At 33.2% G+C, this 27,703-nt stretch overlaps 1 protein-coding gene across 2 annotated transcripts in view; it reads left to right on the forward strand.

Annotated features, from left to right (window-relative positions):
* Nucleotides 1-22,761, forward strand: part of LOC110997900 (netrin receptor UNC5C) — a 72,069-nt gene extending 49,308 nt beyond the window's left edge. For both annotated transcript variants that reach the window (XM_045632398.1, XM_045632399.1), the window contains 6 exons: nt 6,653-6,814; nt 16,681-16,818; nt 17,348-17,495; nt 18,408-18,529; nt 19,766-19,996; nt 20,546-22,761. In XM_045632398.1, coding sequence (XP_045488354.1) covers nt 6,653-6,814; nt 16,681-16,818; nt 17,348-17,495; nt 18,408-18,529; nt 19,766-19,996; nt 20,546-21,705 — 1,961 coding nt within the window. In that variant the 3' untranslated portion in view covers nt 21,706-22,761. The remainder of the gene's footprint in view (nt 1-6,652; nt 6,815-16,680; nt 16,819-17,347; nt 17,496-18,407; nt 18,530-19,765; nt 19,997-20,545) is intronic.
* Nucleotides 22,762-27,703: the final 4,942 nt, after the last annotated feature.

Here is a 27,703-nt window from a genome sequence, read left to right on the forward strand (position 1 = left end):
TACTTTCGTATTGAAATACGACTTTTTCACATACTTGAATGATAGGTTTTAGATAGTTAATTTTGAAAACCTAATAAAAAACGTCAATTTTCGAATTGCCCCTTAACAATCAAATTGCCCCCAAGTATTTTGATTAGTGCTTATATATGTTTTTTATTAGTGTATATGTTTTTGTTTCGCGTTTAAATTCTCACAGCAAAACTCAAGCCAAAAAAATTCAAATGATGTATTGTGTTATTTGTGTTTCTTTGCAACGAAGTGTAAATAAATAAATAAATTAAAAGTTTCATTTACATTACATTCATCCATTAATAGGGCCCTAAAAGCAATTCCAGGTCTTTTCATAGACAAAAAGATCAAAGAGATATTTCATGGCGATTGTAAAATGACGGCCTGCCGGATGGAGTGAAGTGTTATTCATAACACAGCTCCCAAGCGAAGACATGTTCTTTTAAATCAACTTTCATGTTCCTACAATACTCGCCTTTATTATTAATACCTCTGAAAAGTCCGTTAAAATAAATTAAAAAACCTTTTCTATGATTTTATTATTACAGTATCAATATAAAATTATATATACCTACTAATTATAGTGGTAGCAGCTATGGCCTAGTAGCTCATCACTCATCCCTGAAGTCGTAGGTTTGATCCCAGCAATGCACCTTGTCTCTAGATACAGATATCTGAAGCCCAGATCTCAAAAAGTTGTAGCGCCACAGATATTTTTATTTTTTATTTATTAGCGATGCATCGCTTTATAGATAACAAGCGATCTCTTCTAGGCAACCTTAGTAATAAAAAACGAAATAAAAACTTGCATCCCTAATACCTGTTATTTATTTTTATATGTAACGAAAGAAATAAAAAAAAATGAAATCCTCCTAAACATAATTCATTCTCTCAATTCATTGTTTTTCAATATTTACTTTGTTTCATGAGACAAAAGTTAGCACTTCGAATTTAATCAGTACACTATTTAATCCATAAAAGCTGTACAGTATCTGGACCAACCACGTAGACAATAAAACCTAATCAAGAAGTAAGCACCGACCTGCTGGAGTCATTGTTCGCACTAATTGCTAAGTGACACACCGCCTTTGTGCTCACTGATTTTATGCAAGTGACAGGATCGTAATTTTAAATTCTAGTATGAAAATGAGAATAGTCTGTATCTATAATAATAATGTAATAATTTATTATATTATTATCATAGTCTGTATCTAATCTGAAGCTTTATATTTATTTAAAGGCCGGTAACGCACTCTAAGCACTTAATATCAGATGAGTCTCCTGCCTCCTTTGCCTGTTCAATAAAATATATTTATAGAAATGCCATATATGTATAATACTGATTGAATCACTTTCATGGCAGACGTTAGTAGAAATATCGTATGACCCCGATGCCCCACCCCCTTTAGGTCTTGAAAGACTTCTAAGACTTATAATTGGATATAACTTATTAAAATTATAGTTATTATTGGAGGCAAATTGCTTGTAATTTTTTTCGTATCTCTCTGTCAAATTGTGTTCACGTTGTTCAGAAAGAGATAGATGTTTATGATACTTTAGTTAAAAACTAAGCTACAACCTCTTAGGTTTTTGTCGTATGTTTCTCCTGTGCAAGCGGTTTTTTACACGATATTTCATCACACGAATAAGTGTATGCACTATTTGCGCTAGAAAAGTACATTGGTGCACAGTCGGGAATCGAACACACGACCTCAGTGTTGAGTGGTGTATAGTCAAGCTAGGTCAAGGCTTTTTATTAGAGGATAATATTATGCAACTTTCCTTTGCTTTCAAGTAGGTACTTCAAAAAACATGCTTGGGGCATAAATTCTTGAAATAGTACTAGGTGTCCAAAAAGCTACACATTTTTAACGGAACAACTAAGAACACTTAATTATATTGTCAGAACTTCCGGTGTCTCGAATACGTTTCGTCCCATTAGATGGGGCGTTACAATTTATTTACTTGAAACCATAAAAATGTGAGAGTCCTTATAACGAAGCGCGACTGATTTATGCGTGCATTAATTAATAAGAAATGCAATGTTAGTATGCGTTGTAACACCCACATAGGGGTGTGGCGTAAGTTACTCGGTCTGAGTAATCGAAGAAAGAAAATTTAAATTATTTCTTTGCCGGATTAATACCATCGGACGTCAAACCAGAATACGAAATTCTACCCGTTATCTCCCAAAATTCAGCGTTTTTAAGCAAATTTTTGCCACTATTATGTGGAACCAGCGACCCACTGAATTTCCGAACTAAACCGACTAAAGAACCTTTAAAGATAGCGCACAAATTCTTAAATAGGCCGACAAGGCGAGAGTTCCTCTGGCATTAGCCATCTGTTTGTTGTATAAAAAAACTTTTGTCATACAAACATACAAAATAATATATTATTACATATCATATCATATCCAAAATGATCATAATTGAACTATCACGTTCACAGGCTTTTAAATTCTTATCAAAATTGTCTTACTCATACTCATGTTATTGTATATATGGTGGCGAACCTGATGTTTAAGTGATACCGCCTACTCTTAATACCAAAAGGCTCATGAGTGCGTTCCCGGCCTTTAAATTTATATCCTAAGGCTTTATATCAAAATCGTCTTACTCGTGTTTTTGTTAATCTTAATATATATATTTCTTGTGTGCGTGTGTATGTGACTGAACTCCTCCTAAACGACTGGACCGATTTAGACGAAATTTTTTGTGTGTGTTCAAGGGGATCTGGGAATGGTTTAGATTCACAATTTTGTCCGCTGGACAATGTTTTTTTAATTAATTTTCAATTTATTAGTTGTTGTTGATTTTGGAATGTTTTACATTGGATCCGACAGACGGCGCTACCATCGCAGTGTAATAATATTCGAATTTTAATTTTAGTCTGTCCCGAAATTTAAAAAAAGTTTTGTTATCATTGTGTTATATCGTGTGTGACCATGTGCTGGATCGTTAGATATTGTCATAACATTTGAATAATAATTTTCATCAAAATGGCTTATTAAAAATTGAAATTTTTAAATTAAAGACGTGTAGACAGGACAACGTCTGTCGGATCCGCTAGTATATATATATTTGGATAAAATATAGTTTATAGTACATCGCTTGTTCGTGTGCTATGGGCCAAGTGAACTATTCCTTTTATAACCATAATTTATTTGCACTATGGGCAGGCTTATTTTAATTTACACATCTTGCCTTTGCTTTTGTAATTCACATTACTCGACGCTCTTTGCATTCATAGCAAATGCATTTTCAGTTTTTACAATATTAATAAAGTGAATATTAATTTACTTTTTCCTACAGTATAGTGTTATTCAACAAATAAATAGTGTAGTTATTTACCACCAGCCTATGTACCTCATAATAGAAACGTATTAAAGATAATTCGGTGCTTCAATAGATAAAATTAAGGAAATTATTTATGTTTGTTCAAAATAATATTTTTTCAAAAATTATATCAATAAATATTATAAAATATAAGTAATTAATTCTTTTACATCATATACGTCATGCCATATATCATTTACGATATACAATTTTCATTAAGATGTGGATTAATAAAGGCTTATTAAATTTAATTAATATACTCGTCTGTAGCCACAAAACAAGAGGAAAGGAGCTGGCCGGTTCACTGCCACAGGAACCAAACTTTTTTATTTTCTTTTTTTAATTACTTTTATTTAAGAATATTTTAAATACATATTATATTCTTACCTATGCTATATTACACTTGCCGCCAAGAATAAAATCATAATAAATATGATACCTTTGTCGTAGACGAAGTTTTTTTTAGGACAACCTTTTAAAATTTTTGTGACTTAATATGCAGCGTAAACGTAGTTGTTTTAAGTATTACTACTGCTCTTAATATAAAATTACTTAAATAATCTGCGGTTTCCAAAATAGCCTAATTGATTTAAATTTAAATTACACAAAGCTTTCATAACTATTTTACGAACAAAATAGCGCCAAACGCATAAACACGCTACCACATCATACGTTACAAATCATGATATTGTTATTGATATAAATAGCCCTCCGATATTTTAATATCGCTATTGTCCATTAACTCTGAACAGTGGTCAAATGAGTCTTGTTTGGTTCTATTGTTAGTTCAAATACGTAATAACATCATTATTTTCTCGTTTTATTGGAAATATTTCTATAATGTTCACTTAAAAAAACGCAATAAGTCGATTGTTTTGTCTTTTTTTATATCTATGTTTTATTTTTTTCTATATATGTGTATAGGATTAGCTACATTTTATTTTATTTCTCATTGGTTACATATACTTTGTTTTATTACGAATTAAGTAAGTTATACACAAAAGCTGCTGTTAAAAATGGTGGCGCTGTAATCTCTAAGGTTTCATCCATTAAGAAACATAATTTAACCATAATCAAGCGAAATGCCCAATAATCCTTATTTAATTTTCACCTTTCCCCACTGTTTATTCAACAGACTGCTATAGCTATCATTACTCGTATCAAATTCGCAAATGGGCCGATCGCATGATCCAATGTATTAATGAAATTGCATGCTATCCGGTTCGGATCAATTTCGTTTTTATTGAGATGTTTTTATAAGCTCGGATGAAATTGCCTTTATAGTGAAATTTATGTATTAAATATCGGTGTTGATAGATTTTTCTCATTTTTATTGGTGACATTCTATTTATTCCACATAATATATTATTATACATGTATTTACAATACTCATAACCAAGTAATAATAATATTTGAATATTAATAAATAGTTAACTAAAACAAATTCTGAGAGCTTGGCTTTGGTACCTTTAATGCTGTATATGTACTTGCTGTATTGCGATACATATTTTCTGTTTAACCATTTTTTAATATTATTATATAGGTTAAAATTATTTTAATATTCTGTAATTGTGTTACAAATACAGAATATTAAAATAAGTATAGAAATAGTAACATAAATTATAAACATACATTATTAAAACGACAAAATTTCTCTTTTAATATCTTATTATAAACAATACAACGCAAGCGACAACAAAATCAGTTACAAAAAGCTTTTATCTTCCAAAAATAGCACATAAACGAGGATCTAAATTCTTAATAATACCTACCCTTCAACACAGTGTATTTATGGCAGATGGAATATTAAAAAACGCCCACCTATCTCAATCTCTGTATAAGGCGATGTGATTAATGCGAATAAATTTGTTTGATACGCCTTCACACTTATGCATATCTTGATTATAATGAGTTTTGTTAGAATTAAATGTTGGACTTGTAATGTAGTATCTATTTATTGCATTCAGATAATTGTATTTAAACCTTGTATATCACTTAAATTGTAAACGTTATAATTGCTTGAAAACTACGTTTGGTCTAAATACCTATGATTAAAGTTTAAATCTAGATTTTTTTGAGAAAAATTAACTATGGGAATCATCTTGTGAGGCTTTACCCGTGACAGCGTTTGGCACATATGGCTCATCATCCACTTGTCTATATGAAAAAAAAAACACGAAACATATAAAGATGAAATCAATGTCCAGGATTGAAGCGTGATAGTATTATTGTATTAAATATGTTGCAAGCAAGAGGTTATTATAGTGAAAATCATTTACTAATAAGCATGACCAGTAACTTTGAAAAATTGAAGCTGCAATAACTTTTATTTCCTTATAAATATAAATCTAACAAAATATACTGTTAATTCATAACCTGTACTGTTAGTAGTTGCTCTGTGCCTTGATTCTCTATTATGAATATTAAACGCGACCGCACCGCAAAATTATATGAATTTTACCCAAAATTTGAATATATCTACTCATTATATTTTAGTTAATTATTTAACTTTCGAATGATATTTCACTTCACTGCTTACTCAAATGCTACTTTATTATTTTTATATTAATTACACCGAAATTTTCTAAAATACATGACAATAAGGGCAAAAAATTACTAGAGAAACAGCGGATTGAGTATCAGATACCACTACCGAATATGTCAATCTCTGGATAAGTAGTGTTTAGTCTGTTATATTCAGAATCGAATCAGAGGTGCTTGAACTCCAAAGTTGGTTTTTGAAGACAGAATTTGGAAAATTTTGCTGATTTTGAACCTTGGTGATTAGTAAGAAACGGGTCGGAATGGTTTCTATATTAATACCAATATTTCACTACAGTATAACATGTCGGCGATACCAACTTACCCAGCGAAAAGAAAAACATATATGCATGCATGCGTCATATTTTTCGTGCATGCAGCCGACTCCATCTAATTATAAGACGTGTTTACGTCAATAACCAATACTATGCATACGTGTCGTTTTAGAAACCTTGCTGTGTTAATTATTTGCTGTAATTATTTTATTTATTCCTCATTATGTATTGTATATTCGCGGATGCTTGGCGGACCCATGCGACTTCAATACAATGAATTCTCTAGTGAGTTGTGTGCTGCGATATTGCGGGCTACTGCTGAGGAAGTTGCATGGTTCTGTTTAGCGTTACCTCTTAAGTTCTTATGGCATTTATATCCTTTCATATATTATAAGTCTGATTGCAACATGTGTGATGTTTGTAAGAAAAAATTAAATACAATTCTAGAAACTACTTTAGAAAATACCATTTACAACGTTTTTGTTACAGCATCCCCTGGATCCTCAGGCCGTTGGGGTAGCTGGACTGAATGGTCTGAATGTGGCTCAGACTGCCGACAGTCCAGGCGGAGGTCTTGTGTTGGAGACACTTGCTCTGGAGCCCAGGTTCAACACGCTGACTGCATTGGCGACTTCTGTGGAGTCCATGGAGGTGTGTGATTTGATATATGTAAAAAAATATCAACAATTTCTGCCGACTATATTTACGGTGATTATTATAGTTTTTCAAATTACGAAAGATTCAAAAATAAAAAATCTCTCTTCATTTGCAACAAATCATTTTGTATATTTATTGAACCACGAAGAAAACTTTGAATACTTGTCCTAGATTTGGTGGTATGTACGAGGCCTACCCAACCCGACTTCAACACTAAATTAATAAATAATAAAATGGCAGACATAGCTGAGTATTAAAAATACTTCATACATAATGTAAAGCTTAAAATTCTACGAATTTCATTCAAAAGCTCTCCAGCGTAGAGTACATATAAAAATGTAGGTCACATATCTTAAATGACTGCAGTGAATTTTTAAATACTACGCAAGTATTTGGGACTAATTATGCTGAATTTTGAAGTTCTTTTCGTGTTTAATACATTGCAAATAATATGTTTAAACATTAATAATACTTTTGGGTATGATTGCATTGTCCATTTTGTTCCATAACAAATTAGACAAGAGTCTTACAATTTTGTATGAAAATTTGGGACGGCCGTACCTATCGTTTTCACTTCACGCCATTTTCAACTACCTATACTCCTGAACTTGATAATCTAATTGAATATATCATGTATTACCTCTCAGAAACATAATGTATCCGTGCGATGCCCAAGTCATTGTATTTATTTAAAACTTATAAGATTTGTAATATTGATATGATTACTATAAGTTGTTGTTAGGTTAGCTAATAACTTTAGACAGTCCTTTCAGTTGAAACTGAATATATTGACCGATATACATGGATCTCAGAACTTTTTACGCTAGAAGAACTTTGCAAGTCTTGGTTCTTTTACGTTATAAGTTATGTTTTGAATGGCCTTATATTATAATTTGCAATTAACATGTGGAACTAAATTTATCAGGGCAAAGTTATACCAACAGAAATTACGAAATTAAAACTTCTCCATATGCCGTCTTGAGAGAAGTTATGAAACACGAAAGACATGTTAATTATTCTGAACGTGTGTTTCGTTACCAGATGCCGAGGTAAAAATAAACATCCTTCGTTCATAACTATGAGATAGATATTTATTTACACCCCATGTATGGCCAAATTTCAACAAAGAATATAATAAAACATTTATACAATTAGGTTATTTTTACGAAATTAACAGTAAACCGTTTGCAAAAAATATTTTACAAGTAAATATTTAATCATATTAAATATGCTTCACAAATTGATCGCTTATCGAAGAGTCGAGAAAACTCATAAGTTTCGATAGGGGAATTTATTTATTAGGTGGTAATCTGGGAGCTTGTTGATGCTGTACTTTGTAAGTCGTACAAAAAAAAAGTCTCATATTCTCTCCCAGCGAGTGTGAGCTTTACGATTCATTATTCTTTATTTTAAAGTAAGTTTGATCAGAGCTCCCTACGAAATCCCTAGTACATGAACTAAACGGCTAACGGTAATGCTTATTGAAACCCGTCCCACCTTCCGTCAGCAGTCAAAATTTTATGGACCGAATTACATGATAAGAAACACAAAGGGTCCGTCTCTGGGCGGTCGCGTTAAAAGATTCAAGAGATACTAAAATCGGGCTCCGTGACCATCTGGCTCGTATCATATCGTCTAAATATAGACAAGCCTAAAATTTTATGGTATACTTACGTAACATTGACTTAAAAATTCATATCTTAATGCCTTTGATGCTAAATTGGACACAAGCCATACTGTTTTTGAACTAATCGTATTTTTACCTAGTTCTCCAAATTAAGATTATCTACTACGAGCGTGCAACTGTCATTTGTTTTGGGAAAAAACAAATGACAGTTTGTTACAAATTATTTAAGGGAATTTAATTGGACGAAAATCTTTTTAAAAATTCATACCCATGAACTCGCTGTTGTTTACGCGGGCAGTACAAAATATGAATGGCTATTAAATATTTAATGACACCAGCCGGTCAGCTCCCATGGCGGTCCTGAACCAATATACCAAATGGAATGATCAATCCATACTTTGTTATAAGGCCAATAAATCATGCGTGGCCCCCGTTGATTCGGATTCAATTTCCTACTTTGTTTATCGAACGTTTTGATAAATAGCCCCGAGCTGCATTTTGGTTAACCTCAACGATTCCCATCTCCAGTGCCTTCTTTTCGCGCTATATAAATCAGCAATTTCTGACATATTTGCGTATAAATTGCTTTTGTTTATCTTTTCCCCGAGATTGATCGTTATTTATTGCTTATCATCTTTCAGCGGTCTATTTTCTTCGCATTATTTCTTGTTGAATTTTGCTTAGACTGCGACAGTCATCTATCAATGCTATCACCGTTACACAGTTTTTCCTTAATTCGGTCATCCATAACACTAATCTTTATAATAAAACAAATTTCATTAAAGAGAAAATCATATCGCAGAGTCATAAATAAATTTCATATGAAAGGAAATATGTTGACGCTCAATGGAGTGGTTTGCAGTCATGAGTCGGATTCACCGCTGCTAACTAATTCAAGTAAAGCTATACGGGCATCAGTAAATTACCCACATGAAAGGTGAGCCCGTGAATGCGAAGAACTCTGGGAAAGGACTATTCATTTGCACTGAAACTCTGCCCTCTTCATTAGCCTAATTGCTCACACAAAGGGGAAATGGTGAAATTTTATAGTCGCTTCATCTTTTGTTGTCTAAACATTTATAGTTATGGCCTTTTGCTGTGTCGAGCTCCTTTGAATTGCTAATGTTTAATCTTTCCGTTTGACCGTTAATCACTTGTAAATCGTCACTATTACCATATTCCGATCGTTCATTATTGTCTCGAATAAATAATATTTTAATGATACTGCATTTCTTGAAGTTCGAGCCTCAAATAACGATGTGATAAACTGAAGTAATAATATAAATATGCGTATGGCATGTCTCGAACGGAAACTAAAATGGCCTGAGTACACTAATAACCATAAAGAGTAATGTTTAGTCGTGATATAATGTGCGACATAGGTGAACTGCAAAGTATCGTGTTGACTTAGTAATATCGCAAGTCCATTTTCTATATATATACGTCTGGCATATTGATTTTATTTCTTATTGTTTATATGCGATTTTCTTGTTGTTTTTCTGCTTTACAATGTATAAAATAAGTTTATTTATAAAAACACTCCTACAGTTAAGAGTTAAGGATGTAATAAATATATCTTTAGTGTATTATATGTATATATTATTAGAGGAAAGTTATATTCCTTTCTTTTTGATAGAGAAGTGGATAATCGTTTGGCCACAATCCCACCGCACACACAGATTTTTATTTATTTATTTATTTTAAAACACTCCTGCCATATAGCTGATAGGTGACTCTAAATTGACAAGAGTGAACAAATGTGATTAAAATTTACAGACGACACAAAAAACAAACATGAAATTAATTAGGAGAAAACAAAATTCAAGAAATTGACTAGACACTAACACATAGAACTTTTTCCAATTCACTCAACGGACAATGAAAAAGGTTAACCTATGAATTTCGGTACCTAAATTAACTAAATTAATATAGCAACATAAAAAAAAATTGCAAACAGAGACGTGTACGATTCTCATTATCGGTGGACGCCGTAAATAATTTGTTGTGATTCCGTTGAGAGAACACAGCGGGCGATCGCAGACTGCATCCAAACATCCCCACAAACCAATACACCGCAACCACCTCTATGATTAATGACGTTAGTGCTACATTCCCCTGTAGGAAATGAATTGGAGAATTTCATTCGATGCCTCCTACCACGTTATGGCCGAAGCGAACAAGGGTTTGTAAATTTCGATTGGATTCTGTATCTCCCATCTCTCCGGACCTACACGACTGGCGCTGACAAATGTTTACACTATGTACAAATTTCAATATTAATCCCCAGGATGGGACAGCGGGGCGCAGGCCCTTCTCGAGTTTTATTTGCGATTAACTTTTTATTGTATTCGAAAATTGGATTCTTATATTCTGACTTGTTGAAAGATGGTTTTGATTTTTTTGCGTCCAAGGCAACAGGCAATTTATATAAACTTAATGTATGTTGAACGGTTATGGGCGTCGACCTATAAATGGTGGATGGACCTTGGTATATATATGCCAACAAAATAAAAGTTAAGCCACTAATAAAGAAGAGTAATTTAATAATCAGGTAATACCTGTTGAGTTTTATTATCGGAAGTCGAGGCAGAATACGAAATTCCATCCGTATCACCTCGATGTCTGCTGTCCACTAAACTATATTTAAGGAAGTTTTTGCCGTGCTATTACCAACTGTCCACTGTATTTCCGAACCAATTCAACTTAGGATTCTTCTTCAAGAAAAGAGCGTACAAATTCTTAAATGGCCAAGCTACACATCCGTGAGTCCTCATGCATTAAGTGCCCATGGGCTGTAGTGGCCTGTTTGCCCTGTTTTTTTTTTCAAATTTGAATGTTTCTATATAATATTTTTTAATGTATGAATGTCGTTAAAAGTAATGTGAAATCATAATAAAACACCTTCGTAAGATCTTAAGTCTCGCAGCGACACAAGTTTACAGGTTAATCGGATAAGCATACACAAATAACGCAAATTAATTCCGACTGCGTTTACGACGTTTAGTTAACGGCGACCGTACACAAATATGCTTAGGGCTACCTGTCGCTAAATTACGAATTACAGCATTTTAGTAATGCATTTTTATTAAATAAAAAACTTTATAACTCAATAAACGTTTTAATAAATTCACGTTTAAGTTTTTAATAATAGCTTCAACTCTGATCCCTAAGGTTGAACCCCGGCTGTGCACCAATGGGCTTTCTATGTTTGGTATTAGCTCGAACGGTGAAGGAAATGGTGAGAAAACCGGCTTGTCTAAAAGTCGACAACGTGACTCAGGCATAGGATGCTGATCTCTTGTCTATTAGATTGACAAAATGATCATGAAAAGATAAAGAAATCTTAGAACTTTAAACGGTTGTAGGGGATGATTATTCTTGAAATATATATTATATTTTAAGAACAAAGTAATAGTAATAACCACTGTTATGATAAAATTAAACGGAAATCATTTGAGCAAACACAGCAGACAAGAGAATTAATACAAGAATATTAAATAGTTGTAATTAAAAACGTGGACGTGGATGGTTGAGAAAAATGTACTCGTAATTTATTCATATAAATGATTTAGGCTTTTTTTGGCTCAAATAGGCTCAAATAGGATGACCTCAATGGCTGGAAATCTTCCACAGTCCGTTTCAAAAGGTATTTCCTTTTGCGAACTAGCGAAGTGTGGAATGGACTCCCGGTGGGGGTCTTCCCTGACAGGTACGACCTCCAACTATTCAAAATTCGAGCGTACTCCTCCCTCAAAGGCCGGCAACACACCCATTAAAAATGGATATCTATGGGCTGCGGTGACCCTTTGAGGGCGTCCCACTGGCTCGTTTGTCCCCCTATTATATAAAAAAGGATATACGGCATAAGATACAAAATAAAAACTTGTAAAATTTGTAGTTATATATTACGATGGCAACCCTTAAACCAAGTGCACGCAAGTGGCGGATGCGTGATTTATATCTTACGCATCGACTATAAAGTTATATGTTTATATTTGAGATTTATGGTCACCATATTGCATCATGCCTCTGACGTATGCACAATTTGTGGTCACCCTATGTAAATATTCGCTTGGGAGACATTTGATGTTTGAGTGTTTGTACATAATTACGGAACACTTTACAATCCGGTTTAAAATTGTTAAATTATCTTACTTCAAAAATAAGTCTCATGAATTCAACCAAAGTTGTTGGACTCTTTTAATCAGGTATTTATTATATATATTCCTTCAGCTAACACTAAGTATACTAAACATAAAGCCAAAGGTGGAAAACAAAAAATGTTCAAATTTAGCTTTAGACCCCAACACGAATTTCTGTGCACTGGAGCCCTGAGGCTCGCTGCCTCCTAATAACAATTAGTTCTGTAAAACATTAAATCAATGTAATTTTTTCAATTTTTTTCTGAAATAGATTGGTTTTACACTTGGCTTGCGATAAAATATGTCGTGTTAATTTCAAAATCATGTTCCATATAAATTTTCGTCATAAAATTAATTCAAAGTGTCACAAATTGGCTATCGATGGCCGGCCGGATAGGTCCTGAAACAAGTCAAGGCTTTAATCGTCGTTGTATGTCCGTTAAAATTGTATACCTAAAGAAGGTTTTAAACACAACACATTTTATTCATTCTTTATAGTTAGAATGTCAGCTATTATACCTGATACTCCACACGTCCTGATTTTTAACTTTACTGAAATGCAGAATATCTTTCATTAAAATGTTCTGTATAATGTTCCGAGTCTGACCCGGTTTCTATTTACCAGAAAATTGCCCCAAAAACTATTCGCGACCTCACGTGAGTATTGAATTCGCGAGATCACTGCAATGCGGTAGGGCTGCCAACTCATACAAAATTCAACCAGTACGATGTTGCTTGTAAGTGGTTACAACGGTTTTAAACAATCATTTTGTTGTTTCCGTGGATGCAGGTTCGACAAAAATATAAGATGCATTGTTTCTGATAATCTATTTTCAAATAATATTTTTTGATAATGTATGCCCTTTTTTACCCCTATTATTACTAAAAAAAGAGGATATTTCCGAAACAGTCTCCGCCCATCATTTCTAGTTCAAGTAAATAAAGTTTTTAGGAAATGGGAGAATATATATTTTCCTGCTTCTTGGCCACAGATTATCTGATCACGTGGTACTAGGCTAAGGGCTCTATATAAAAAAATGCCGAAACGAATCTGTAGCAATAAATTCTATAAAAAACAGAGTCGACAGCCCTATATATGTAAGTGGGTCAAACGTGGTCGGGGTGACAACGCGTACATAGAATTAACTGCACTGCGAAAGTAAATAAACGCTACAACAATTAGATTCTATGTTTGCGAGCTTTTATAAAAGGAATTTTTATGCTTCATGCTTTTGAAAACTGCGTAGAATTGTTATATTTGTTTGACATGTGGATAAAACAGATCTCTCTTCGGCGGTATGAGTTTTGCAGTTGAATATTTTTTTGTTTATTGGTTGGACTTTAATAGCAGTAATGAAAATCTCTCAAGACTCATGTTTTGTTTTTACCTACTATTAGACAAATCATAAAACAGATTCAGAAATCTGAGGCCCAGACATGAAGAGTTCTTATCGCCACAGATGTTTTAAAATATTTTTTTGGAGCTACAATTTTAACCCTCTGAATTTAAGGATTGGAAGAAAGTCTAGGTGATTTTTCTCAAAATAAATTTGTGTCAAGTTTATTAAAATAGGTCAGTATTACTTACAGTAGTACAGGAGTACTAAATAAATAAATTACCAAAACTTTGTTATGAACTACCGTATCGATGATAATTTCACCACTGTAATCCTAGAATATGAGAAAAATGTGTTCACAAATAACTTTACATACTAAAGCAAAGGGATATTTTTTTTTTACAAAAGACTTAATTTAATACATAAGTAAAGATTCGTTTCTAAAAATCAACACGTTAATTAGAATACAAAAATCTTGTTAAAATGCGCCCCGGGACCAATCGTTAAAAGGACGGCATAAATATTAAAAGCTATAGAAACTTGATGCGCATACTCGTGGGCAATAAAACCCAGCATTAAGTTTTCATCCAAGAAACTAGAGATACAGTCACTTATGTCTTAAGTTACACATACAAGGGGCGACTTTAAAGTTGTGCGATGGACGCATAGAGAAAGATATATGTTATCAATGATTTATAATCCTATCATGAGGAAGATTTTATTTAAATGTAATTATTTATTAACATTTTGTTGCATTACATATTCTGTAAACATACAAATTGCTTCAACATTAATAATAAACACTTTCTAGTACAAGAAACTAACAAATTTAATTTAATTTATAATTTGACATTGATGTTATTAACTTAATGACAATGGCAGCTGATAACAGCGCCATTTCTCCGACATACACATTATATTATACATTCAAATAACATAGATTAAGAGAAAAAAATTGCAGTTGTAAAACAATTACAATATAAAAAAACCAAAAGCTAATCTAAGAGTGTCGAATCGCGATGCCAAGTAAAAAAAAATATAATCAAAGGCTTAATACGGAAGCTTGTGAATAGAAATGAAAAACTTAACACATAACTAAGTTTTAAAAACTTTTGCATCACACAGAATTAATATTAAAATAGATATTTTTATTATGTACCTACATGTATGTTAAGTAATTTCAAGTTATTACCAGAGCATAAAATCTCATTAAAAATGTAACCTATCATTAAAATATTAACTAACATCTGTAAGTGCTACCTATCGGAAGTAAGAGACCACAAAATCTCATCGTGCATGAGAAGCTTAAGCCGCAGAGAGCTTTTCAAGAACATATTTCACATTTACGATCGACTCGTAAAATTTTAAAAGCTTATCATACAGGTGTTGTTGATTATACTTTGACAGACATTTTATTAGCTTCGCAAAGTCTTGGATATTTAAATGTCATTATATAAATAACGTTCAATTTTAAAAACATTACATATACTAAATATGGATTTAGAAAAATAATTTATGCAACTTAAAGTATTTATTTCCAACAAAAAAAAATACAGTTTTTGCGATATTCTGTTAAATAGAAATCAAAACTAATTTGTTTGGTTTTTAACATTCTTAGAGAATTTTAATAAATTTTGGAAATGACTGATTAAATTTTAACCGTATTTGTCAAATCGACGTTCTATATCTTAATGTTACTTAGGTCATTAAAAATAATTTATATAACACATAATAAAAACAGTACACGACAAATATTCCTAATTTTTCTGAGTACAGAATTTCAAGTTTCAGACCTGTCAAATTAGATTTATTTTAGATTTTTTTTTTGATAAACTATTATATTTTTCTTGTTTTCTTTCTAACCCAATTGGGTACGTTGATGTAATTCATAATAACATCAAGCGCCTCATTAAATAGAAAACTAAATTATTGATACTATGATTAATTTTCCCCGTTCGTAACAAACACAATTTAAAAGAATTTCCGCAAACTGTAGAAGCGGTGACGTAGCAATATATCCTTGTAAGGCAAGTTAAAACTTTGTAATTTATTCCGTTCCGTGTAACTTGAAGGCATCTTATGAAGAATCGCGTGTCAAGAAATCTGAAACTTTTCAACTCTACACTATTGATATAAGACTTTGCTTTTAAAATGTTAATTTTAAGGCTTAAAAAGAACATATACTTTCCGCTTAATATATTTAATTCCCCGTAAGATAATTAAGAGCAGTGTTTGTTAAGTAACTCCCTTATCCCTGAGGTCGTAGGTTCGATCCCCTGCTGTGCAGACTGGGATTTCCTTCTATGAGCGTTTTAACCATTAAAATATATTTTATGTATACAAAATTAGTGATAAGTTTACTAGAATAGAACATACGCATAATGTAAATGAATATATGTTAATGGTATTAAAGAAAAGCTGTGTAAAAAGGGTTACCAAAAATTTTATAGACAATATATTGACGTTCATAAGTGTACATTATGTTACCTATATGAATAAATTATTTTTGACTTTGACTTTAAATAGACCCAAAAAGTCGGCGCGTGTCAGGCACAGGCTGATCACCTACTTGCCTATTAGATTTTAAAATGATCATGAAACAGATTCAGAAATCTGAGGCCAAGACCTAAAGAGATTGTAGCGCCACGGATTTTTTTTAATGATGAATTATATCTCATCGTTTATATATTATATATAAACCTTGGATCAAGGAGAGAATGTCGTTCGAGAAGTTAAATTGTCTTTTTGTTCCAGTCGCTGCTCATAGTGACATACCACTGTACATTGGTATTGCGGTGGCTGTGGTGGTGTTCCTAGCTGGTGCTGCGGTACTTTACAAGCTACTGCAAAGGAAGACCAGGGACCATTCTCTCTACACCATGACTAGAACAGGTAAACGATATTTTTAGCTAAAATAATGGCGATTATTTTTATAGAATAGAAGGCAAGCAGGCAGGTGGCTCATCTGATGTTAAGTGATACGTTGCCCATGGACACTCAAAGCCAGCTCGCGATTGCGTTGCCGGCCATTTAATTTATTACATAACTGGACGTTTCGAGTGCTTTGCATTCGTGTTCAGGGAGAGACACATTTAGGACTTTATTTCATAATAAGTATACATAATAGTTTTTGCATAATAGAAGTTTTATTTAAATGTTGGCGTAAACTAAAAACTAATATATATGATTTCATATTTCTGTGTTGCATTTTAATTCGGTTTTAAATCCACATTTATATTAATAATACATATCTTTATTTAGCTACCGAATTTAGATTAAAGCTTAATATTATACTACATATGAATTAATTAAAAAAAAACTACTTCCTGTTCTGTAACAGATTTATTTCTATCAAAGTGCAGTTCTATAAACTGAAATTTCAAATAACATGATTTAAAAAATATATTTTTGCAATCAACAGACTTCCAACCAGAAATATACCCGACGGTGGAGAAGCAGTCCCTATCCCTGGGTCCAGATCTGATGCAGCACCGTCCGCCTAGATATGAGCATCCACCTCCAGACCCACGGACGGAGCACCATTATGATGTACCGCATTTGACTAATAGGTATGTGGCAAAAATTATTATTAACCGCTCAACGTGATTTTTATTGCGTAATAAAATAGTAATTATTTACATTTACAAATTAAGTTATTTTAGCAAAATCTTTTGTTCAATTATATAAGACGTGTCTGTCATATATAAATTATAGATAAAAGATATTACAACTATTCCATGTACCCTAATTCGCACCTACTCTCTACTAAAGAGGGTGGGTTATGTAATGTTTTATAAAGCGGGAAGACTTTGTAACTGACTTTTAGTAACAACAATATAGGTTGTTCCTTTTAATTGTGTTTAAAATTAATTTAAAATTTAGTTTTATTTTTGATATTATGATATTATGATTCTTTTGGCGCGTTAGGGAAAAATGAGAGTAAATTTTTACTATGCACAACGTCACCATGAACTTAGCATAGATGGGGTGTTATAAAAAACTTTCACTGTATTAAATACCTTTTTTCTTTTAGTGTCGATTTGTCTTCAAGCATAGATTAAATTTTAAAAAGATTTTTATGTTGTAACGCCAAACTTAACCTTAACTTATAACGCGTGTACATAATAATAATAAGTGCACACTCATGTTTTTTTTATCTATTAATACTCAATTGACTTATGTTTCCTGTTTCGTATATTTGTTTAACATGCCTTTGCATATATAAGTGTTTTCTTTTATAATATCTATGTCTAACTGTATGACTACAGGTTCAAATTTAATAAGTGATACCTTGGTGATCTTATTTTCCTAAATAAACGTATTTTATTTTAAATAATTAATCCTTCAATAAACCTCCTAATAGGCATAACTAAGAACAACACTATAGATGCAAAAATTTACCTGCATTAATAAAAGTCAGCTGGCCAGTGTTTTACAGCGATTTAACTATTCATAGATAATCAAAACCAGTAATTTTCCAGCTACGCATCGCCAGTTGACCAGCAAGTGACCCCATGCGCGTCCAGCAAAGGCCACAGCGATGAATATGACACGAAGCCTTACAGCGAGTCGGAACATTCCGCCTCCAGCTGTTTTACCAGTTGTAAGTTGATATGGCATTCTAAAAAAAAAAAAACACAAAAAAAAACAAAAAAAAACTTAAATATGTTTCATGACCATTTCAGTAATTTAATAGGCAAGTTGATGATCTGTGTATTGCGTTTGACACACGCCGTCGACTTTTTGTGTCTCAGGCAAGCTGGTTTCCTTACATCCGCATTTGACAGAAAGTCTATCTGTGCACAGCTGGAGATGATCGAACCTACGACCTCAAAATAACCGTACGCCGGCTATTAAGCCAACACTGCTCCATAGTATTATTAAAGTAATTTAATTATTGTGAATAAAATTACTTTACTTCAGAAGCAAGAAATTTTGCTTTAACATTTATTGAAGTTGGTATGAATCACTGTTGTGTGAATTCAAGATTATTATAAGATACTATAGTTTATACTAATCCTATATTCCGTGTTTAATAAATTATCATTAGATTGAAAACGAAAAATAATAAAACTATCGTATCTTCATATTTCGAGCAATTATAACAGCTCTTATTACATTGATGTCTAAACCTATAAACATGACATTGCAATAACACGTTGATTAGTTAAACAATTTAATAAATAGAGTTTAAATGCCAATAAATTCCTTATCTTTGCCACGAATCGTAAATTCACCCTTTCCGACTGATGTACGATGGTGAGTCACTCGCAACTATTGGAATTCACTAGACTCGATTATAACCCCATTTGGTTTTCTCTTTCATATAAGCACTTACAGCAGTTTATTTCATTTACAAGTATTAAATATATAGTTTACATTTTTTGGTTCTATACTGGAACCCTGTTACGGGTAGAAATTGTTTTTTATTTTTTCAAATTTCCAAATGGCTTTCTTTCTTCATTCGCTTCCTGCGTCCGCTTCTATTTCTTCTATCCACCTTATTTTGTGTCATATAATGAAAAATTAATACTTATGATATTATACTATGACTAAAACAACTACTTAAAATAGCATCTATTTAAACAATTTGTATTACTAAAGGAAGACTTATAGGTTTACGAACGTACCAGTAAAAGTACAAGAGATATTTCAATATTATTTATTCCGTACTCCTTACATAAATTATATAACAAAAAACAATTATACTACAGATATGGCCAAATATGGATAACATAATAGTTATACAAAAGTGCAAACTTTAACGAAACATAGAAAGAAATATACAATTTAAATAATTCAAAGTCCGTTGCAATTTCTTATAATATTTTTGTTACAGCTGGCTCAATGTACGACGCGACAAACGAATCCGTCACATTACAATTAGCGGAACTGGTTTCTAATTCACCCACTTCCCAATCGTTATCAGTGTCGAGTTCTGGAGCCAGGCTTTCCCTACCAGCTGGGGTAGCTCTTTCGATACCAGAAGGAGCGCTTGGTAGAGGACGTCGCGAGCAAATATACGTGGCCGTTGTCAAAGATGACAGATACAGAGCGAGACTTGGAAAAGGTATGATATTTTGCTTGCTTTTTTAAAGTTTTTTTATAAGATTTTACTCCTACTACTACTTTGAGTGATAAGGCCGGTCATGTACACTCAATTTCTTAGAGCTCGCGAGTACATTACCGGCCTTTTAGAAAATACGATCTTTTCTTGATAGACCCAAAGTCAAATTGGTATAATTTAGCGGGTAGCTGGTTTTACATAGTGGTATTGCGTCGCAAAAACTGCCCTAAAATCAGTTGTAAATGCACGAATTTTTTTTTAAAGATTTTGCCTCAAACCAATATTTTGGAATCTACTAAAAAGTTTAATAGGCATCTTTTTGGGCTATAAATAATCTCGATTCGATCAGTTCTAATCGCTTATAATGGACGAAATTTTATAAATTGCCATGTGGAAACTATTATCCAATATTTGTTTAGTGCCCATCATTAAAATAAAAAAAACCACATCCGCGACCATTTAACCAATCCGTAATTACAATAAAATCGAAGTAGCAATTTATGTAAAACTCCGTAGCCCAAGGCGTTACTTGAAATAATTTTTTGCCCGCAGGTATCACGCAACTGAGTCCAGTAGTTAAATGTGGCCCGCCTAGACTTCAATTAAACAAGTCGGTTATATTACAAATACCGCATTGTGCGAGCCTAAAGCACGGCTTCTGGAACCTGGCTTTATACGCCATAGACAATAACAAAGACAACGCACAGCCACATTGGAAGAAAATCGTCAACCTTGGCCAAGAGACGATCAATACTCCGGTCTTCACCCAACTCGACACCGACAAAATATTCCTAGTGACCGATATGCTATCCACATTTGTTTTAGTCGGGGAAAGTTTTAATGGAAAGGCCGTGAAGGCACTCCAATTAGCCGTGTACGCCCAACCCACAATTAATGATTCATGCACCGAGTACACTATCCGCTTCTATATATTCGAAGATACCCCGTGCGCCACTTATTACTGTCAGGAACAGGAAAAGAAATCCGGCGGAGTTCTATTGGAGCGACCGAAAACGTTGCTATTCCAAGATGGCGGATCCAATTTATGTTTAACTTTGGAGCATGTCAGTCCCGGATGGAAAGCGAGACCGGGCGCGGCGTACCAAGAAATACCTTTCGGCCACATTTGGGCGTCTAGCTACAACGCCCTGCACTGCAATTTCACGTTAGACCGATCATACGACTGCGACAATATCGACTTCACTGTATCCGCCTGTCAAAGGACGAATCCCTCTTACAAACAAACGTTCCGAATAGCAATCGACGATCTGACCCATTCACCGAGAGGACGCTCGCCGCGCGTAGACGCTAGGAATTTCAATATCACAGAAAATTTGTTAGAATCCCGAATGTGCCGGAGCGAGACGAGCGACGACGGAAGCGTGAAACGGAACGTCACCGTCAACGAAGCTGGGGTGAACGAGACTGACGGCCCTTTTAAGTTGAACGTCAGGATCAAACGTCAACTGTGCTCGATTCTGGACCCTCCGAACGCTAGGGGCAACGATTGGAGGGCTCTGGCGAGCAGACTAGGGGTCGATAGGTACACCACGTGGTTTGCGACCAAGAGTTCTCCTACCGAGGCTATTTTGGAGCTTTGGGAGTGTAGAGAGCGGGGCGCCGCCGCGATATCTTCGCTGGCCACCGCGCTGCGGCAGATGGACCGCCACGATGCAGCAGATCTGCTGCAGAACAGGCCGTCTTGGTTATGAATTGTGACTTAATAATACTTAGAGGCTTCGGAACAGAGGTATGGGTTTTCTATGTAATTGTATGTAAAGGATGGAAGTATTGAGGCGTTGCTAATTATTGTGTAGTTTAAATGTTACTTAGATTATCGGCCATTGGCCGTGTAAAATCGTGGTAGTTGTCAAACTATCGATGCTGTAGATAAGCGGATAAATTATATAGTAGCAATAATAGTGCCTAATCTTTTAAAGAATGTAGCCGTTTGTCGGATGTTTTGTTATTTTTTATAAGCGTTTGAGTGTTCATTGTATTGGAATATTTCGATTTAGTTATGCTTTGTTTTATGTACGTAACTATTAGCTCGCATTAATTATGCATTTTTAGTAGTTGTCTTTTGTTTAGGTTGCCATGGTGACGGCGCCATTTTGAACGCGTTGCTATGGCAACTTGTAAGCTCGTAGTTACGTAATTAGATACGTGCCAAAATAGTTTTTTGGCAAATTAAACGCACTATTCCGAGCTTATTGTAAAAATTGTTTATTATAAGACTTAAATGCATTTACTACAATGGGTTATGATATTAAAATTATATTTTAACTGGGTATATGATACAGATTGACTAGTACATTTATATAGTAAGAAATAATACATAGGAATCTTTTAACTCCACCTGGAAGGGAGGTTTTCTGAGGCATATTTCATTTCATTATACATATATCAAATATCTTGAACTTTGGCAAATATGTGTGAAAGAAACTAGATCTTATGCTATTTTTTAAAGAAACATAACTAAAAATAAAATAAAAAATACTTTATTCTACTCAAACATTACATTTTGTACTTCAAGTTGTAAAACATACACTAGGCAACGAATCGTTGAGATAGAATACTTATTGTTTTGCTCGCTTAATTTAAAGAATATATCGTTTAATTTTTTTATTCAAGGCTATTTTTTTAATTTCAAGAATTTACTCCTTCTGGTGCAATTTAATTGCAATAAGCTGTATGTTAACACCTTGAATTGCCGTATATCTTGCGCTAGTCTAAAAAGCTCCTCGAAGGTGATGCCGGTACACTTTCAATACAACCACGACTTCCATCTACCAATCCGTATCTTGCTTTGAATCATTTGCCTATACTTCATTTTATATGATGATGAGGCAAACATGTAAGAAATATACTTCTGTCCTATTAACTATTTACTCTCCCCACCAGGCGGTGTTAAATTATGCTTACGTTACTCAGGGTTACTCTGTTACTTTAATTTCAATTTCTATATTAAGTTTTCGTATCACGATATATTAAGAAATCCATCAGCGTTTATCGAAATTGACGACATTATCAATATATATAAATAATTAAATTTTACAGAGGAGCCCTGCTGATTGGCAATTATTACATTACTGCAAAAATCGTATACATAGGACATAGTACGTAATCACTATATTAAGTTTTAAAGACTAAAATGTTATCGAAAATTTTTACAATATTATTTTGGATTTTTTTATATACCCGACGTAGTTCCTGTCTGTATATATTTTTTATATATAAAAAGTGATGACGATACGAATTTCTTAATAGCACTCTTAAATCTCTATATAATTATGGTAAAAAGTATTTAATACAACACAGACCTCGAATCCCACTAGAGATTGGTCCAGTTCAAACAATTTATATGACTCAAAACTTGGTGATTAAAAGAGTGGCGGAGTGTCTTGCCAGTTCTTCTTGCCCACTCTAAGCCCTTGATTTGCGGACTGGTTAATTTAGAATCAATATAACATATTTTCTGTTGACATTCATAAGTGTACACTTACTTAACAAGTACTTGTTTACCTATATGAATATAGTTATTTTGAGTTTGAGTTCTCTTTCCACACAGCCTCTGAAAGGTTCTTTAATTTTTTTTTTAAACATGTCGATAATAAAATAGTTATAGCATACTATGACACCTAAATCACTTTTTATATGTAAAAAGAAATGTAAATAATTTAACACGTAGTAAAAATATAACCAGAATTTGTATAATAAAATCCTCACCGCTGTAGACTATATATTTTTGTTAACGTGATGACTATTAAATAAATGGATCTGTGATAATTAAAATAATATGAAATAAATTATGTTTAACTGTGTATTTTGTCTTTTTTTATATCCCCTGAAGAAAGTTTAACATGACTACCATCCTTGGCTTAGGATATTCTGTGACATACATGCTAGTCTTCTTTTTAAGTTGAGATGCCTTCAGGCTTAGAAAGTCGACCGTGTCCACGTGTACGGAATACTCGCTACTATATGGAGAAATTTCAATTCGTATAGAAACTTGCGGGCTGATCGACACTATATACACCTAATAAGAACGCTATGCTGCGAGGCCTTTAAAAAAAATCTGCTAACTTAAAATTTTTTAGATTATTTATTTGATTGTTTACACTATTTTAAAAGACTCACATGACTTACATCAAGATGAGAAAAATTCGTTCTTTGTTAAACGGCACATAAAATAATGTTTTATTTACTCACGTAGGGTAGATTAGACTCGGCATAGCGCAAGCTATGGCTTGCTTACAATTCCATTCAAGGGTAGAATTAAGGGAAATGATTATGTGCAGACATCCAGCGATGTCCAGTACAGCTAGAGTTGCTAATATTAGTAAGAAGTTGCTTTTAATTTACTGAGGGTAAATTCTCTTTGAAATTTAAAATTAAGTACCCTCATCTGATTTAATTGTATTCCAGTATTAACTAGTGTTTATTAAAGTGCGTATAGGCACAGTTTTTACACGTCTATGTAGGCTTTACGGTTCGCTTATATTTAAGGTTTATCCAAAAAATACAAGAGAAGGAAAGGAAGGTGGCAAAGAGGCAGGAGCCCTCACTGATGTTAAGAGATACCGCCGCCCATGGACTCTCAATACCAGAGGGCTTGCGAGTGCATTAACGGCGTTTTAAGACTTGGTACGCTCTTTTCTTGAAGCACCCGAAGTCTCTTCTCTCCCTATTAGGAATACTGTCTATCACGAAGAATAATCGACGAATGCTCGATCCCTTGAAATTCGTTATAAAGAGTTAACACTGTATTACTAAAAATTAAAAACAAAAATTCAAAGAAAACAATTCATGGCGTAAGAATTTCAGATCTCAAGGTTTGAGTTTCTTTGACGTTCAGTTTTTAATAAGATACAGTTTTCTATCTGTGTCATCTCTTAACATTTACAAAATACCTAAAATAATAACAACTCTGACCAACAAAACCTACGATTTGTCAACTGTCACAGTTTTACAAAACGGTGCTCGAAAGAAAGAGTGTAGTAAATTAAAAGTAAACGCAACAACAATGCGTTTGTACGCATGTCAGTGCGCAGGTGTATCACTATACTGTGACTAATTGTTGAAGGTATGGTCGAAGTAAAGGCGACTTGATACGAGGTGTTTTTTTTTTAAATTTCTGTTTGGGTCGGATTGTCACGCATTTCGTACTTTGGTCACACAATGAGGGTACGAGAACCTAAAGGTTAAGAAGCTCATCATTGCAACCCCGAAGACAACAGAGCGCAGACAATCACTAATGCGATGGACTGATCACAAAGACTCGTCGCCATCAAAATTATAGACAAATAAGACCCAGGACGGATTATTGCGCCATATACCTATCACTCTACGATACTAACATGAGTTACCGACCAAGAGACCAATTATATACACGCCAATATCCATTGCATTTTGATTTTGAATGGCATGGTGCTATAAGTTTCACAACAATTAATTGTAAATAGTTTAATTTATTATTATAACATTGTGTTGATATTATTATTACATTACTTTAGAATTTATTATCATGATTAATAATTAGGTTTTACTTATATCTATATCGAAGTGTTAGTAAATCATCTTATCATTTCAGAAGGTTCATTAAGAGTTCTTAAATAAATTTTGTTTGTTTGTTGGGGCACAGCAACACTTCATGTGGTAAAAAATGCCAAAAATTGATAAAAAATCATTCGGAAGTTATTATTTATTTATTAGTAATCTTACAGCTATCAAACGTATATTATAAAACACTAAGACAATATACAAAGTCAAAACAGATTACATGGATAAACAATATATATGAAATCGAAAACAAGTAGACAAAAAAATTAAAGATTAAATTAATTTTTAAAAAGTAAGATGACTGAGAAAAAAGTAAGATGAAAGGAACATGACAATTAACAGAAAACTCATACCTTCGCTTATTTTAAACGATATTAGCAATTATTATAACATTAAAAATTTATTCATTAATAGCCAAAAAATAGCTGCATCATGGTTCTTCCAACAGGCTTCGACATATAATATATCTATTGCATAATATTTAGAACTTTCACATCGCTAACAAAACCGCTGTATCTTATGGTACAATCCCACCTCGTTTTTGGGAATAAATTAGAATATATTATAGAACCATTTGGTGTGGCAGTTATCCAGGTGCAGTTAACATAAATACATCACTTTTGCTTTGAAAAGACCAAAACAATATAAAATATTCTCGTGTAAATAACTATGTACTTATTTTAATGGGAGTTTTAGTCATTTTCTTTCAATAAAAATATTTATGAGATATAAAACATGATAATACAAACTATTGACAGAGAGTTTATTGCCAGTTCTTCTCGTCCGTTCTACGCCCTTGATTTGAGAACTGGCAGTAAATGTAAAATTAGAAGCATTTAATGTATATTTCTGTTTTTGATATTCATAAGTGTGCATTGTTACCTACATGAATAAATGATTTTTGAATTTTTGTTGAGGCATATTTTGGTCCATAATGGTTGCCCTTCTTAAAATGACAAAAATTATAAATATAGATTTGATAAACTTCATTTTGCTTGTATTAATTATGTTGACTTTGAATACAAAAATATTCTTTCATGATACAAAGTAATATAAACTGCAAGTAGTGGCTCTAAACACTACAAAAAGTAGCAGACGTAGGAAAACATTAATTAACCTTCCATACCACAACCCTCCGCCACGAGCGCCTCACCTAAGGCTTCAACCAAGACGCCCCACAACTGAAAGGGTCTGAAATGTCGGCTAATCAATCGCGAATGCCCTTATCGACGACAAAAGGGTAATTCATCAAGTATAAGGTCAAGGGTTCAGTTCCGGCGGGGGTCCTTTTGTTGGGAAATTAATTTCTCTGTCCGCACGGTATAACATGACATCGCGTGACTTTTCTGCAAACATCCTCTTTGAATTTTCAGAAACTAATTCTTTGTTTAATTACTTGAGGACAATTTTTAAATATAATACGAAACCTTACAAACATAACAGACATCGATACATTCGTATAACGTAATGTGGAAATGGGCCGTACACAATGTCTGGGTTTGACAGATCGCTCAAAAAGACTGAATATAAATTTTAGCCGTATTCCTTTTTATTAATATAATAGTATTTTTTTATTTTATATATAAATTATATGCTAATTTTATCATTATAATTTTAATTAAGATAAAATTTTAATTACTAACTTAGAACGGCCTATTGGGAAGAAAATATTTTTTTTGTTATTTTGTATTTTATTTAATTTGGCATCGAAAAACAGGCAGTTAAAAGCCAACTAAATAGTCCGTGTCTTTATTGCAACGCTCTAGATTTTTTTAAAGCGTGACATTTGAAAACTATCGTTTAAAATATGGCCAATACCGATATTTCGACAAACCTAAACCAAAAGTATCGCCGATATTATACCGATACCGATTATCGGTATCGAATATAATTTTTTTAAATTTTGAATTGGTCTCTTCAATTTACTGGTATAATAGTTATCACAATAAGTACGATTAAATCTTACATCCACAATGCATTTCAATAAAGTCCAGTAGCCAAAGGTCAAAAGAGTAAAATTACGCAGTCAGTACGACCAGCATTCGTAGAGGTCCCCGTGAGGTCAAACGAAACGGGAACGATATTATCAAGTTGCTTTTGGCTTGGTGGACTTCGTGACTTACATGTCGCGTGTGGTATATACTATGG

Source organism: Pieris rapae, chromosome 19, assembly GCF_905147795.1.
Source record: "Pieris rapae chromosome 19, ilPieRapa1.1, whole genome shotgun sequence".
NCBI classification, from domain to species: Eukaryota; Metazoa; Arthropoda; class Insecta; order Lepidoptera; family Pieridae; genus Pieris; species Pieris rapae.